The 16017-nt window shown below is 42.4% G+C and overlaps 2 protein-coding genes across 2 annotated transcripts in view; both read right to left on the bottom strand.

The window, feature by feature from the left end:
• The window catches only part of LOC307139541 (kinesin-like protein KIF20A), a gene marked incomplete at both ends in the record, with an annotated part of 70922 nt that extends 63542 nt beyond the window's left edge, over positions 1-7380 (bottom strand). The window contains 3 exons of the mRNA XM_079838537.1: positions 4012-4131; positions 7068-7154; positions 7276-7380. Coding sequence (XP_079694663.1) covers positions 4012-4131; positions 7068-7154; positions 7276-7380 — 312 coding nt within the window. The remainder of the gene's footprint in view (positions 1-4011; positions 4132-7067; positions 7155-7275) is intronic.
• Positions 7381-9079: 1699 nt separating this feature from the next.
• rps20 (ribosomal protein S20) lies at positions 9080-15595 on the bottom strand. The gene is made up of 4 exons (XM_079805634.1): positions 13037-15595; positions 11726-11825; positions 11474-11547; positions 9080-9282 (listed from the first exon to the last, which is right to left on the bottom strand). Exons 1-4 carry the CDS (start codon positions 13037-13039, stop codon positions 9100-9102), a joined length of 360 nt encoding a protein of 119 aa, XP_079661760.1. The 5' UTR covers positions 13040-15595; the 3' UTR covers positions 9080-9099.
• Between the last annotated feature and the right edge of the window lie 422 nt (positions 15596-16017).

Here is a 16017-nt window from a genome sequence, read left to right as displayed (position 1 = left end):
TGGGTGAAGCTGAACTTGTACACACACACACACCTGGGTGAAGCTGAACTTGTACACACACACACACACACACACCTGGGTGAAGCTGAACTTGTACACACACACACCTGGGTGAAGCTGAACTTGTACACACACACACACACACACACACACACACGGGTGAAGCTGAACATGTACACACACACACACCTGGGTGAAGCTGAACTTGTACACACACACCTGGGTGAAGCTGAACTTGTACACACACACCTGGGTGAAGCTGAACTTGTACACACACACACACACACACAGACACACACACACGGGTGAAGCTGAACTTGTACACACACACACACACACACACCTGGGTGAAGCTGAACTTGTACACACACACACACACACCTGGGTGAAGCTGAACTTGTACACACACACACACACACCTGGGTGAAGCTGAACTTGTACACACACACCTGGGTGAAGCTGAACTTGTACACACACACACACACACACCTGGGTGAAGCTGAACTTGTACACACACACACACACACACACCTGGGTGAAGCTGAACTTGTACACACACACACACACCTGGGTGAAGCTGAACTTGTACACACACACACACACACACCTGGGTGAAGCTGAACTTGTACACACACACACACACACACCTGGGTGAAGCTGAACTTGTACACACACACACACACACACACACACCTGGGTGAAGCTGAACTTGTACACACACACACCTGGGTGAAGCTGAACTTGTACACACACACACCTGGGTGAAGCTGAACTTGTACACACACACACCTGGGTGAAGCTGAACTTGTACACACACACACCTGGGTGAAGCTGAACTTGTACACACACACACAGACACACACACACGGGTGAAGCTGAACTTGTACACACACACACACACACACACCTGGGTGAAGCTGAACTTGTACACACACACACACACACACACACACCTGGGTGAAGCTGAACTTGTACACACACACACACCTGGGTGAAGCTGAACTTGTACACACACACACACACACACACACCTGGGTGAAGCTGAACTTGTACACACACACACACACACACCTGGGTGAAGCTGAACTTGTACACACACACACCTGGGTGAAGCTGAACTTGTACACACACACACCTGGGTGAAGCTGAACTTGTACACACACACACCTGGGTGAAGCTGAACTTGTACACACACACACCTGGGTGAAGCTGAACTTGTACACACACACACCTGGGTGAAGCTGAACTTGTACACACACACAGACACACACCTGGGTGAAGCTGAACTTGTACACACACGGGTGAAGCTGAACTTGTACACACACGGGTGAAGCTGAACTTGTACACACACACCTGGGTGAAGTTGAACTTGTACACACACACACCTGGGTGAAGCTGAACTTGTACACACACACCTGGGTGAAGCTGAACTTGTACACACACACCTGGGTGAAGCTGAACTTGTACACACACACACACACCTGGGTGAAGCTGAACTTGTACACACACACACACACACACCTGGGTGAAGCTGAACTTGTACACACACACCTGGGTGAAGCTGAACTTGTACACACACACCTGGGTGAAGCTGAACTTGTGTGTACACACACACACACACACCTGGGTGAAGCTGAACTTGTACACACACACACACCTGGGTGAAGCTGAACTTGTACACACACACACACACACACACACACACACACCTGGGTGAAGCTGAACTTGTACACACACACACACACACCTGGGTGAAGCTGAACTTGTACACACACACAGACACACACACCTGGGTGAAGCTGAACTTGTACACACACACCTGGGTGAAGCTGAACTTGTACACACACACAGACACACACACCTGGGTGAAGCTGAACTTGTACACACACACCTGGGTGAAGCTGAACTTGTACACACACACACACCTGGGTGAAGCTGAACTTGTACACATACACACACACACACACACACACACACCTGGGTGAAGCTGAACTTGTACACACACACACACCTGGGTGAAGCTGAACTTGTACACACACACACACCTGGGTGAAGCTGAACTTGTACACACACACACACCTGGGTGAAGCTGAACTTGTACACACACACACACACACACACACACACACACCTGGGTGAAGCTGAACTTGTACACACACACACCTGGGTGAAGCTGAACTTGTACACACACACACACACACACACACACACACACCTGGGTGAAGCTGAACTTGTACACACACACACCTGGGTGAAGCTGAACTTGTACACACACACACACACACACCTGGGTGAAGCTGAACTTGTAAACACACACACACCTGGGGTAAGCTGAACTTGTAAACACACACACACACCTGGGTGAAGCTGAACTTGTACACACACACACACACACACACCTGGGTGAAGCTGAACTTGTACACACACACACACACACCTGGGGTAAGCTGAACTTGTAAACACACACACACACCTGGGTGAAGCTGAACTTGTACACACACACACACACACACCTGGGTGAAGCTGAACTTGTACACACGCACCTGGGTGAAGCTGAACTTGTACACACACACACACACACACCTGGGTGAAGCTGAACTTGTACACACACACCTGGGTGAAGCTGAACTTGTACACACACACACCTGGGTGAAGCTGAACTTGTACACACACACACACACACACACCTGGGTGAAGCTGAACTTGTACACACACACACACACACACACACACACCTGGTTGAAGCTGAACTTGTACACACACACACCTGGGTGAAGCTGAACTTGTACACACACACACACCTGGGTGAAGCTGAACTTGTACACACACACACACACCTGGGTGAAGCTGAACTTGTACACACACACACACACCTGGGTGAAGCTGAACTTGTACACACACACACACCTGGGTGAAGCTGAACTTGTACACACACACACCTGGGTGAAGCTGAACTTGTACACACACACACCTGGGTGAAGCTGAACTTGTACACACACACACCTGGGTGAAGCTGAACTTGTACACACACACACACACACACACACCTGGGTGAAGCTGAACTTGTACACACACACACACACACACACCTGGGTGAAGCTGAACTTTTACACACACACACACACACCTGGGTGAAGCTGAACTTGTACACACACACACACACACACACACACACACACACACACACCTGGGTGAAGCTGAACTTGTACACACACACCTGGGTGAAGCTGAACTTGTACACACACACACACACCTGGGTGAAGCTGAACTTGTACACACACACACACACACCTGGGTGAAGCTGAACTTGTACACACACACACACCTGGGTGAAGCTGAACTTGTACACACACACACACCTGGGTGAAGCTGAACTTGTGTACACACACACACACCTGGGTGAAGCTGAACTTGTGTACACACACACACACCTGGGTGAAGCTGAACTTGTACACACACACACACACACACCTGGGTGAAGCTGAACTTGTACACACACACACCTGGGTGAAGCTGAACTTGTACACACACACACACCTGGGTGAAGCTGAACTTGTGTACACACACACACACCTGGGTGAAGCTGAACTTGTGTACACACACACACACCTGGGTGAAGCTGAACTTGCGTACACACACACACCTGGGTGAAGCTGAACTTGTACACACACACACGGGTGAAGCTGAACTTGTACACACACACACACACACCTGGGTGAAGCTGAACTTGTACACACACACACACCTGGGTGAAGCTGAACTTGTACACACACACACAAACACACCTGGGTGAAGCTGAACTTGTACACACACACACACACACACACACACCTGGGTGAAGCTGAACTTGTACACACACACACACACACACCTGGGTGAAGCTGAACTTGTACACACACACACACACACACACACACACACACACCTGGGTGAAGCTGAACTTGTACACACACACACACACACACACACACCTGGGTGAAGCTGAACTTGTACACACACACACACACACACCTGGGTGAAGCTGAACTTGTACACCTGCTGCCCGATGCCCTTCTCGCTGCTCTTCATGCTGGCCGAGCCTTTAGGAGCGTGAAGGGCGATGGTCTCCGCGTCTTCCAACACAACGCAACCCTGAGAGGAACACACACACACACACACACACACACACGTTTCTGCCAGTCTCGTGTTAATCGTGAGTATCTATAGCAGGGGCAGACGTAACATTAGGCAAAGGTAGGCGACCTAAAGCGCTTTTTAACCCTCTATGGTACGCAATATGATATCAATGAGAGAAATTATTTGTGGTGTTTTTCCTGCTTAAAATTGGATACTAATACAATATCAATAACATTTTCAATCTTTCTTTATTTCTTTGTAAAAAGTTTGTTGCCTGAAGGCAACATTGTACCACAATGGACAAATTGAAACATTTAACATTTTCATGTAGAAAAAAAATTATTGAAAACATCAATTTCTTTAACCAGACACTTGAACAAACACATTTATCCTGTTTATAATGCATTACTAATTCCATATTTAATAAAAATAAAATGTGAAATTCAGCTGTTGCTCTCAGGCGACATTACCATCGTGGAACACAAGCATCACCAAACCATCACATCTCCATCTTCATCTTCATCTCCATCTTCATCTTCATCTCCATCTTCATCTTCATCTCCATCTTCATCTCCATCTTCATCTCCATCTTCATCTCCATCTTCATCTCCATCTTCATCTCCATCTTCATCTCCATCTTCATCTCCATCTTCATCTCCATCTTCATCTCCATCTTCATCTCCATCTTCATCTCCATCTTCATCTCCATCTTCATCTCCATCTTCATCTCCATCTCCATCTCCATCTCCATCTCCATCTCCATCTCCATCTCCATCTTCATCTCCATCTTCATCTCCATCTCCATCTTCATCTCCATCTTCATCTCCATCTTCATCTCCATCTCCATCTTCATCTCCATCTTCATCTCCATCTTCATCTCCATCTCCATCCTCTTCCTCATCAACTGCAGTTGTGCTTCATACATTTTTTTTGTATTATAGAAAATGTGGAGCTCATTATGTGCAGTTATAGTATGAGAATTACTAATCTTATAAGTGCAATACAAAATCATGCAAAAATGCAAATATATTTAGATAATTCTAGCTCTTTTCCTTAACAATATACTGTATTTGTACCCAACCCAGTGTGTCTGTATGGCCTTGCGATTCCATTATGGCACAATATTGCCTTGAGGCAACAGTTTTTTGTTATTTACTCTAAAACATTTGATGATATATAATGTAAAGTTCTTGGAAATACTTCTTTACTCACCAGTGAAGGCGACTCAGTGTGTGTGGGTGATTAACTGGACGCAGATTAGTGAAAATGCACTTTTCATTGGAGAAAATATGGAGCCACAACAGGACACAAAATGGACCCCTGTGGGTCATGTGACCACTTTTTTGTACTGTCATTGGTTAGTGAGGGTGTAACGGTACACAACTGACGGTTCGGTAATCGGTACGTACCCCGGTTTTGAAGTCACGGTTCGGTACGGGTTCTGTACAGCAGTTTTACAAAATTGCTTTTTATTAATTTTTATTCAACAGTGGTTTAATGACACAAATTGTGTCTGTCCTTAACTTAATTCAGTTATAACTAAAAGTTTACCAGATATTGCTGTAAACTATATAGGGAGCCCTTTTGCTATTAAAGATTAACAACAGAGCCCAAACTATTAGCCTAAATTCAGTTGCTATATATTTTTAGATATAATAATCAACACTAATAAGCTTCACATAAGGCGGTTTTTGCATTAACTTCTAAATCTAATTATTATTTTTTCTCCAATTTGTTGTTGAAATATTATCATTTAGTGGCTGTAATTTTCATGACAGGTTTATTTAAACATACATTAAATAAAGAAGACATCACTAACAGGCAAATTAGTAATGAATATATATATATAGGCTAATATAATGAATGTATAGGCTAATATAGTGCATGTATTCAGTGAAAGAGTTAATCTCTCTAGTGAACTCACAGCTGTGGACACTGAATGACTTCTGAGGTAAACGTGATTCTTCACGACATTGTTTACAAGCGGTTTTATTGTCTTTCCGCGGTTGAAACACCGATGGAGCGATTACACAACATATGATACGTTTCAGTAAGTTGTAATGCATCCTAAAAACACCTTAAGATATTCATTTATATTTATTCTTTCTCAAGCGGCAGCGCGCGAGTGAACGCGATCATCTCTTCCTGATCGTTCACTCGCGCGCCGCCGCGTCTATCAGTCACGTCACATTAAAGAGCGTTAAAACGCCATTTATCGTTTGAATTTCGTGATAAAATGGACTAAATACTCAATATGTTCGTGTGGGAACTAGGATTGAAGTGTTCCGCGCTTTAAACAAGCCGACTGTTAACTGTTAAAGATTGCATTCATAACCGTTCGGTACACGCGCGCACCGAACCGAGAGCCCGGTACCGAAACGGTTCAATACGAATACGTGTACCGTTACACCCCTATTGATTAGTATTGGAGTTCTTCTCTTTCCTGAGATGGGTTTGGCCAATAAATTGGTGTCAATTAATTAAAAATAAACTAAAATAGACTAGAGGAGGCAACACCGTAGCATAGAGGGTTACACACACGATACGCATTCAGCGCAGATGCACATGGTGTGTGTGAGTGTGAGAGTGTGTGTGTGTGTGTGTGTGTGAGAGTGTGTGTGTGTGTGAGTGAGTGAGTGAGTGAGTGTGTGTGTGTGTGTGTGTGTGTGTGTGTGTGTGTGTGTGTGTGAGTGAGTGAGTGAGAGTGTGTGTGTGTGTGTGTGTGAGAGAGTGAGTGAGTGAGTGAGTGTGTGTGTTCCTCCAGGATAAGTGCTCATGCATGATATCCCGCCCTTTATGACATCACACAGAGCCATACTCTAAAACACTGGTTCTGTATGTGGCTCAGGAATACTCTCACTCGTGTAACTGGTTCTGCACCCGTGTCCATGTTTATCCTGAGACGAGAACACGCCCCTCTATGACCCCTGACCTCAGCTGATGGGCCGCACCTGGTCTTCGCTGCTCTGGAGCTCCTCTTCGCTGAATGGCCGGACCTTCAGGTAAACTCGAAGCTGCTCCGGCTCTGCGCTCTCGCTCTGCGCACACACACACACACACACACACACACACACACACACACACACACACACACACACACACTGCTATAGGAACAGCGCAGGCCATCACGCGTGTAAAGTGTCTCTGATCATGTATGACCTGTGAGGTGATGGAGGTGATGGAGGAGACCCCGGAGAGCTCGGGCAGAGCGGCGTGAGGCTCAAAGGCCGTCGACTCCATCACTGTGTGCTCGCTCATCTCCATCTCAGCCGCACGCGTGTGTGTGTGTGTGTGTGAGAGCGGCTCTCAACACAGCAGACAGCTTACCCACAATGCATCTGGCACACCTGCTCAGCAATCAGGGACATTCAGCACAGCTGTAGCTCCTCTGGCCAATCAGCATCACAGCCGTGTGTGTGTGTGTGTGTGTGTGTGTGTGTGTCACAGGACTGGAGTATTTCTGATACTGATTAATTCCTCATATTATTAAACGTCCTGCTCTTAAAATTTACTGGAACATGCCCAATAATACATTTAACATTCATGCTAATCACGAGCATTTATGAACGTTAATAAAGATGCTCATATTTACAGGGTTTATAAGACTCTTCAAACACTGTTTGGTTTTCAATCAGATCTCACTTATCTTCATAAATCTAATAAAGGTAAACTAATAAAACACTGAAAGAGCCGCTATCAGCTTCCCTTTATGACTGACCTGAGGCCTGTCCTCACACTATGAAGATCACACTCAGTCATGATCATCTGGCATGACTCTAATCTAATTACACACTGTTCACATGTACCGTCTGTTTCATAATTATGGACTTCAATGTCAGTCTTTAGTTCACAGTGCTTTAAAGAACACACTCAGATCTTAATGTAGTTAAACAAAACCTTCTCGGAAAGATTTCATATATTTCAGAAGATGAAAAATAAACCTTTGGCTTGTTTTCAGTGGTTTGAGAAGGTGTATATTAATGTGTCTAAGCCCATCATACAGTCACACACATTACTCAGAGGCTGTGTGTGTGTGTGTGTGTGCTCGTACACCACTGAATAAACACCGGCATTGGGAAGAGTCAGAACTACACGTTAAAGAAAAGTCAGAAATTGAAAAAAAAAAAAAAAAAAAGAAGCCAGAAAGTCCAAATTAAAAGTTACAAAAAAGTCGGAATTGACAGAAAGAAAGTCGGAATTACAAGTTGTAGAAAAGTCGGAAATTGTGAGGGGAAAAAAAAAAAAAAGCCAGAAAGTCGGAATTAAAAGTTACAGAAAAGTCAGAATTGACAGAAAGAAAGTCAGAATTACAAGTTATAGAAAAGTCAGAATTGACAGAAAGAAAGTCAGAATTACAAGTTATAGAAAAGTCGGAAATTGACAGAGTCGGAATTACAAGTTACAGAAAAGTCGGAATTAGCAGAAAGAAAGAGCGAGAAAAAAAAATTGTTGTAAATTGTGAGGGAAAAAAAAGGCCAGAAAGTTGGAATTACAAGTTACAGAAGTCGGAATTGCGAGAAAAATGTCGTAAATTGTGAGGAAAAAAAAAAAGTCGGAATTGGCAGAAAGTCGGAACTACAAGTTACAGAAAAGTCGGAATTGGCAGAAAGTCGGAACTACAAGTTACAGAAAAGTCGGAATTGGCAGAAAGAAAAAAAAAAGTCGGAAATTGTGAGGGGAAAAAAAGGCCATAAAGTTGGAATTACAAGTTACAGAAGTCGGAATTGCGAGAAAAATGTCGTAAATTGTGAGGAAAAAAAAAAAAGTCGGAATTGGCACAGAGAAAGTCGGAAACTGTGCAATTGTGAGAAATCACAAAATTCTGACTTTATACCTCGAAAAGACGCCCATTTCAAGCAACTCTTTCCCTCAGAATGTCAGTGTATATGTGGAGAAGTGCGAGATGGTGGTGTTTAAAGTGTGGTGTATCAGTATTGTAACACAATGAGGAGCGGAGGCGGAGTAGAGTCAGAGCTTTATTGATCATGCGTCTGCGATGGTGACCTCCACCTCCACCCCGGGCTCGATGCTGATGCTGGTGATCTGCTTGACGATCTCCGACGGGCTGTGCAGGTCGATCAGCCGCTTGTGGATCCGCATCTGGAACCGGTCCCAGGTCTTGGAGCCCTCGCCGCACGGGGTCTTACGGGTGGTGATGCGCAGGGTCTGGCGGACCACAAACACCCACAATGCACTTCAGCCCACAGATTACATCACATGACACAATGACTCCATCTTAGAAAACAGTTTCTGCGACATCTAGAATCTCAGGTAATGTTTGTGCTTTAATGTTAAAGCGGGTCATGGGACTTTGAATATCATTAATTAAATTTAATATTAATGTGCTTAGCTACTTAAATATATTCTAAACCGTAGAGTGTTTATGTAGTATAGTATACGTTTGCCTGTTGCAAAGCTTGCCAAAGTGAACCGGCAAAACTAATTATAAACTGTCAAAAATAGCAAAGGAGATTAATTGTTTATTAATAAACGTGTTTTCTGCGCAGAGATGAAGTTTACGTTGTTGATCTCCGCAGTCAAGATATGCACATCATACAGAGACAAGTTTAAACGTTTCGATTATATGATCTATCATAGGGATGGACGATAAAATGATAAGCATCGCGATAGACGTAATCGTTATCAATAAAATAAAAATTCTCTTCGTGGGAAGAAACTAGAGGTTGCAAAGCAAGTTTTCAGCCTTTGAAACGACAGAGGTGACGTTACTCTGCATCAATAGCGATGTTTTTCATACACCTATTTTTATGCGCATTGGGATATCGCGTCAAAATGCTGAATGGAAACGCCAAGATGCGCATAAATTCTAAAAATGTGCATTAAAAACGTATGCACTCATTTGAGTTGGATACATTTTCTATCCGATACGAAAACATGCGCATAAACTACGATGGAAACGCATTTACCGAATTCTTTGATGCGCATAAAGAAAATCATGTGACTTTTGCGATGTAACAGCATAACTGTACTAATCTCGTTTGCACAGCATCTGAAATGTGTTTTTTGTCAAAGTTGCTCGGTATATTTCCGTCCTATAACGGTCTTACACGACAGTTCCCAAACCGCACATCTGCCTCTGAAAGCATAACACGTTTATTGAGACGCAAATAATTTATTATATACAAATATGATTGATTATATATGGAGGCTTCAGTGTTTCTTAGTGATTTTTTAACGGCAGTTTATCAGGAAGTGACGATTATGTTCTCTTTGACACGCTGGATGGAACTGGTGCTTTATGCGCAAATGATTTACGCGATATTGCATTTTTGCACATAAATTATATTCGCAACTTTTGATGGAATCTTAGCTAATGCCTTATGACAAAGCATCTAAACGCTAAAGAAAAAACGGAGGCACTGCACCCTAATGTTAAGAGATCACTGTGAAGTGTTCATTGTGATTTTAGACTTGTGTTTATATCTTAATTATTTATTATTTATGATAAAGTCGGAATTGGGAGATACAAAGTCGGAATTGGGCGATATAAAGTTGGAATTGAGAGATAAAGTCGGAATTGGGCGATATAAAGTTGGAATTGAGAGATAAAGTCGGAATTGGGAGATATAAAGTTGGAATTGAGAGAAACTCTGAATTGCGAGATATAAAGTCTGAATTGAGAGATATAAAGTCTGAATTGCGAGATATAAAGTCTGAATTGCGAGATATAAAGTCTGAATTGCGAGATATAAAGTCTGAATTGCGAGATATAAAGTTGGAATTGCGAGATATAAAGTCAGAATTAAAGGGTTCATTGTGATTTTAGTCTTGTGTTTATATTTTAATTATTTGAGTGTTTCCATGGTTGTGTTGACATTTCTGCCGTTATAACGGAGTGGATGATAATTAGAGGAAGTTATGTTTAAAATAAGTTTAAAATGTAAAAATATTTAAATAGGTCATAAAAAATATCAATATCGACCGATATGAAGCGCTTATATCGTGATACGGTTTTCAGCCGTTTCGTCGATCATATTCACTTATTTATTAAATCCAGGCAATTCGCTGAGGAAACATTGATCAACATTAAGATACAACTTTACAAGGTTCTCAACAAAACAAAACTTGAAGTGGTCAAAATGTCTGACCCACTCCATGTCTCCTTTGGTTCGCTTCTCATAACAGATTAAATAAAACATGATTTTAAACATATGAAGCTAAACACGTTTAATGACTGCTAGTATAGTACAGAGAAATGTCATGTCGGAGCGGGATTTGAGCGAACTTGATTTTTTCCGGTGTAAAAGAACCCACGAATATCTTAATGTTGTTTGGGGCAAAGGCCTGAACCAATCAGAGATCTCCATTAGAGGAGCGGAACCATGACGCTCCTCACCTTGGTGGGCATCCGCACGGGACCTTTGACCTTCAGGCTCTTCTCCTTGGCACCGCGGATGAGGTCAGCACACACTGAAGAGAACACATGTTTAATGAGGGGGCGCGCGCACACACACACACACACACACACACACGTGTCCACTGGGCTCAGAATAGCGTATAGTATAACTCATGCGCAAGTCGTTCAGGTGTTGTCATCCTCACAGCCGTGGGTGTAGTACAGATGGAGCACACACACACACACACACACCTTTCTCCAGAGACTTGACGTTGCGGCTGGTCAGAGTGATGCGGATGCGGTGGATGGCCACCTCGGCCTCAACCGGAGCCTTTCCGGTGTCTTTAAATGCCTGCGAAACACACACACGGTTACACACTTACTATAAACAAACACTATCTATCACAATATATGATGTGCAACGAACTGAAAAGTCGGAATTGACAAAAAGTCGGAAATTGTGAGGGGAAAAGAGCCAGAAAGTCGGAACTACAAGTTACAGAAAAGTCGGAAATTGTGAGGGGAAATAAAGCCAGAATTGGCAGGGGGGAAAAAAGTTGGAATTACAAGTTATAGAAAAGTCGGAATTGACAGAAAGTCGGATATTGTGAGAAAAAAAAAACAATTGGTAGGGGAAAAAAAGTTGGAATTGCAAGTTATAGAAAAGTCTGAAATTGTGAGGGGGAAAAAAGCCAGAATTGACAGAAAGAAAGTTGGAATTACAAGTTACAGAAAAGTTGGAATTAGCAGAAAGAAAGAGCGAGAAAAGTCGGAATTGTGGTCTTTCGGGTGAACTTGAGTTTATCCACAAATGTGAGAAACAAAAGTAATAGCGATATATTAATACACATATTTGAGTCTCTCCTCCTAGGTTATGTTGAACTAAACATCAGTTTAATGTGCAACCAAATATGAATAATAGCCAGAAATAACAACAATGTAATTTATCGCTACAAACATGCAAAAACCCTCTAGAAATGTACTTAATACGACTTTCCTAGTAGGAAATCAGACATGAGCGCACAACTAGTATTTATTACAGGAAAACGCGGAAATAATTGACATCCGAGTTTCCGAGTTGAGCTGGCCATACACTTTAAAACACGTGACTACTATTTCCCACAACAACTTGTTTTAACGTTAAAAGAGTGCCTATTTACATAAACACTGATAGAGGGGAATATTTACATGGTTGTTAATGAACGGGACGCGAATATCAGTTTAGCAACTAAGATTTTCCCAATTAATAAACAATAAACCATCCATGATTCCCGTTGAACAAAGCTCTTGAACGCGACGAGCACGGAATTACGACTTGGAAGTGGGAAATTAGCACGTGAAGGCAGCATGCCTGTAAAAACACTCGTGTTCCTATAGTTTTGAAAGCTTAGTTTAAACAATAATAACAAATAGAATGAGTAGATCAGAAGCATTCGCTTGGTACACAAAATGGCGTATAAAAGCATTTGCGCGCGAACTCTCGCCTCAGAACGAGCCGCGCTTTTACTCAGACACGAAGATGAGGTAACAACACTTATAATATCTGTAGAACTTCAAAATTACCATGATTATGAGTTCCTGACCGACTTATTCGTAGCAACGGGTGAGAAGCGAACAGCGGTGAGTCAGGAAGAGCTTCGAAACCGGGATCCGTCACGAAAGGGCAGAACGGCGGCGCGCACGGGCTCTTATACGCAGCATACGGGTCCTGAGTGACGTCAGCGCTGCCTCAGCACCTCCGCCGGAACTGAGAGCATTTCGCGGACTTTTTCTTTCCTTTCCTTTTTTCCGGCTTAGTGGGATCACTGAGGACGGTTATAAGGCATACATGAACATAAATAAAGAAAATAAATACATTAAAAAGAACAATAAACACATTTTTTTTAAACATAGAACAACATTTTCCACAAACTCTTGGTAAAGTGAGTCCTTCTTGTGTTTATTGATCACTCAGTACTGTGGACAGTATTAACACTGGACCAAATCTCTCCTCTCCTCACATAGCAGCAAAGGTCGTCTGAACACACACACACACACACACACACCAACACACACACACACCAACAGCCGGCCTTCCTCAACACACACCGGACACGGTGGATAAATAACTCTCTTTGGATGATGTTATCAGTACGAGATTCATCAGCTGTGGCAGCAATAACATTCACACACATTCATAGATATATATATATATATATATGGGATTCTGTCTTAGGCTATACATGTACAACAGTAGTTCGTAAAATACATTAAAGTAAAATATGCATGATTAGCAATAGCAGGCCATTGTCACAGAATGGCATTACAGAAACAAAACAATAACACATAATTATGGCTGGAATGCTGAATCTATCCATATCATCCATCCTCTAAAATGATATATGCACCATATTACAAATACATTAACAATATGGCTCACGTAACCCCAACACACACACACACACACACACACACACACACGGTTTGAAATGTAAGGGAATGGAGGAGAGAGGGTCTGCACCACCAGGGGCTTTACACCGTCCTTTAGCAGCATCATCATCATCATCATCATCATCATCATCAGCTGTATTGCAGGAGCCTCAGAAACACTCGTGTTGTGATTGTACCAATGAACAGTCCGTGGCTCCCAATGATCGAGAGATCCACGATTCAGCAGCAATAAATGAACGAGCTCCGGGATCGGGTCTCCTACACACACACACACACACACACACACACACACACATCACAGCTGTTTACAATCGCTCGGACACGAGAACGTCACGGACTCTTCACACACTTATACAGAAGACGAGTAACGCTGTGAGTGTTTCATGAGCGATATCAAGTGTGTTTGGCTCGTGGCCGCCACAGAATAAACTAATAAAAACACCTCACAATTCTGACTTTTTTCAGAATTGCGAGATGTAAAGTTGGAATTGCGAGATGTAAAGTCGTAATTGGGAGATGTAAAGTCGTAATTGCGAGATATAAAGTCGGAATTGCGAGATGTAAAGTCGGAATTGGGAGATGTAAAGTCGTAATTGCGAGATATAAAGTCGTAATTGCGAGATGTAAAGTTGGAATTGGGAGATGTAAAGTCGTAATTGCGAGATGTAAAGTCGGAATTGGGAGATACAAAGTCGGAATTGCGAGATGTAAAGTCGGAATTGGGAGATACAAAGTCGGAATTGCGAGATGTAAAGTCGGAATTGGGAGATGTAAAGTCGGAATTGCGAGATATAAAGTCGGAATTGCGAGATGTTAAGTCGGAATTGGGAGATGTAAAGTCGTAATTGCGTGATATAAAGTCGTAATTGCGAGATGTAAAGTTGGAATTGGGAGATGTAAAGTCGTAATTGGGAGATGTAAAGTTGGAATTGGGAGATGTAAAGTCGTAATTGCGAGATATAAAGTCGTAATTGCGAGATGTTAAGTCGGAATTGAGAGATATAAAGTCGGAATTGCGAGATATAAAGTCGTAATTGGGAGATATAAAGTCGGAACTGCGAGATGTAAAACCGGAATTGCGAGATGTAAAGTTGGAATTGGGAGATGTAAAGTCGTAATTGCGAGATGTAAAGTCGGAATTGGGAGATACAAAGTCGGAATTGCGAGATGTAAAGTCGGAATTGCGAGATGTAAAGTCGGAAGTGGGAGATGTAAAGTCGGAATCAGGAGATGTAAAGTCGTAATTGCGAGATATAAAGTCGTAATTGTGAGATGTAAAGTCGTAATTGCGAGAAGTAAAGTCGGAATTGTGAGATATAAAGTCGGAATTGGGCAATATAAAGTCGGAATTGGGCGATATAAAGTCGAAATTGATTGCGAGATATAAAGTCGGAATTGATTGCGAGATATAAAGTCGGAATTGATTGTGAGATGTAAAATCGGAATTGCGAGATATAAAATCAGAATTGGGAGATATAAAGTCGTAATTGGGCGATATAAAGTCAGAATTGGGCGATATATTAAGTCGGAATTAATTGCGAGATATAAAGTCGGAATTGATTGTGAGATGTAAAATCAGAATTGGGAGATATAAAGTCGTAATTGGGCGATATAAAGTCAGAATTGGGCGATATAAAGTTGGAATTGGGCGATATAAAGTTGGAATTGAGAGATATAAAGTCGGAATTGAGCGATATAAAGTCGGAATTGGTCGATATAAAGTCGGAATTGATTGCGAGATGTAAAGTCGGAATTGCGAGATATAAAGTCGGAATTGAGAGATATAAAGTCGGAATTGCGAGATATAAAGTCGTAATTGGGAGATATAAAGTCGGAACTGCGAGATGTAAAACCGGAATTGCGAGATATAAAGTCAGAATTGGGAGATATAAAGTCGGAATTGGGAGATATAAAGTCGAAATTGGTCGATATAAAGTCGGAATTGATTGCGAGATGTAAAGTCGGAATTGCGAGATATAAAGTCGGAATTGAGAGATATAAACTTGGAATTGCGACATATAAAGTCGTAATTGGGAGATATAAAGTCGGAATTGAGAGATATAAAGTCGGAATAGCGAGATACAAAGTCGGAATTGGGAGATATAAAGTCGGAA

This window comes from Gobio gobio (genome assembly GCF_949357685.1).
Source record: "Gobio gobio genome assembly, chromosome: 2".
NCBI classification, from domain to species: domain Eukaryota; kingdom Metazoa; phylum Chordata; class Actinopteri; order Cypriniformes; family Gobionidae; genus Gobio; species Gobio gobio.
Note: the sequence above shows the minus strand (reverse complement) of the source record. Positions and strands in the feature narration are given on the sequence as shown.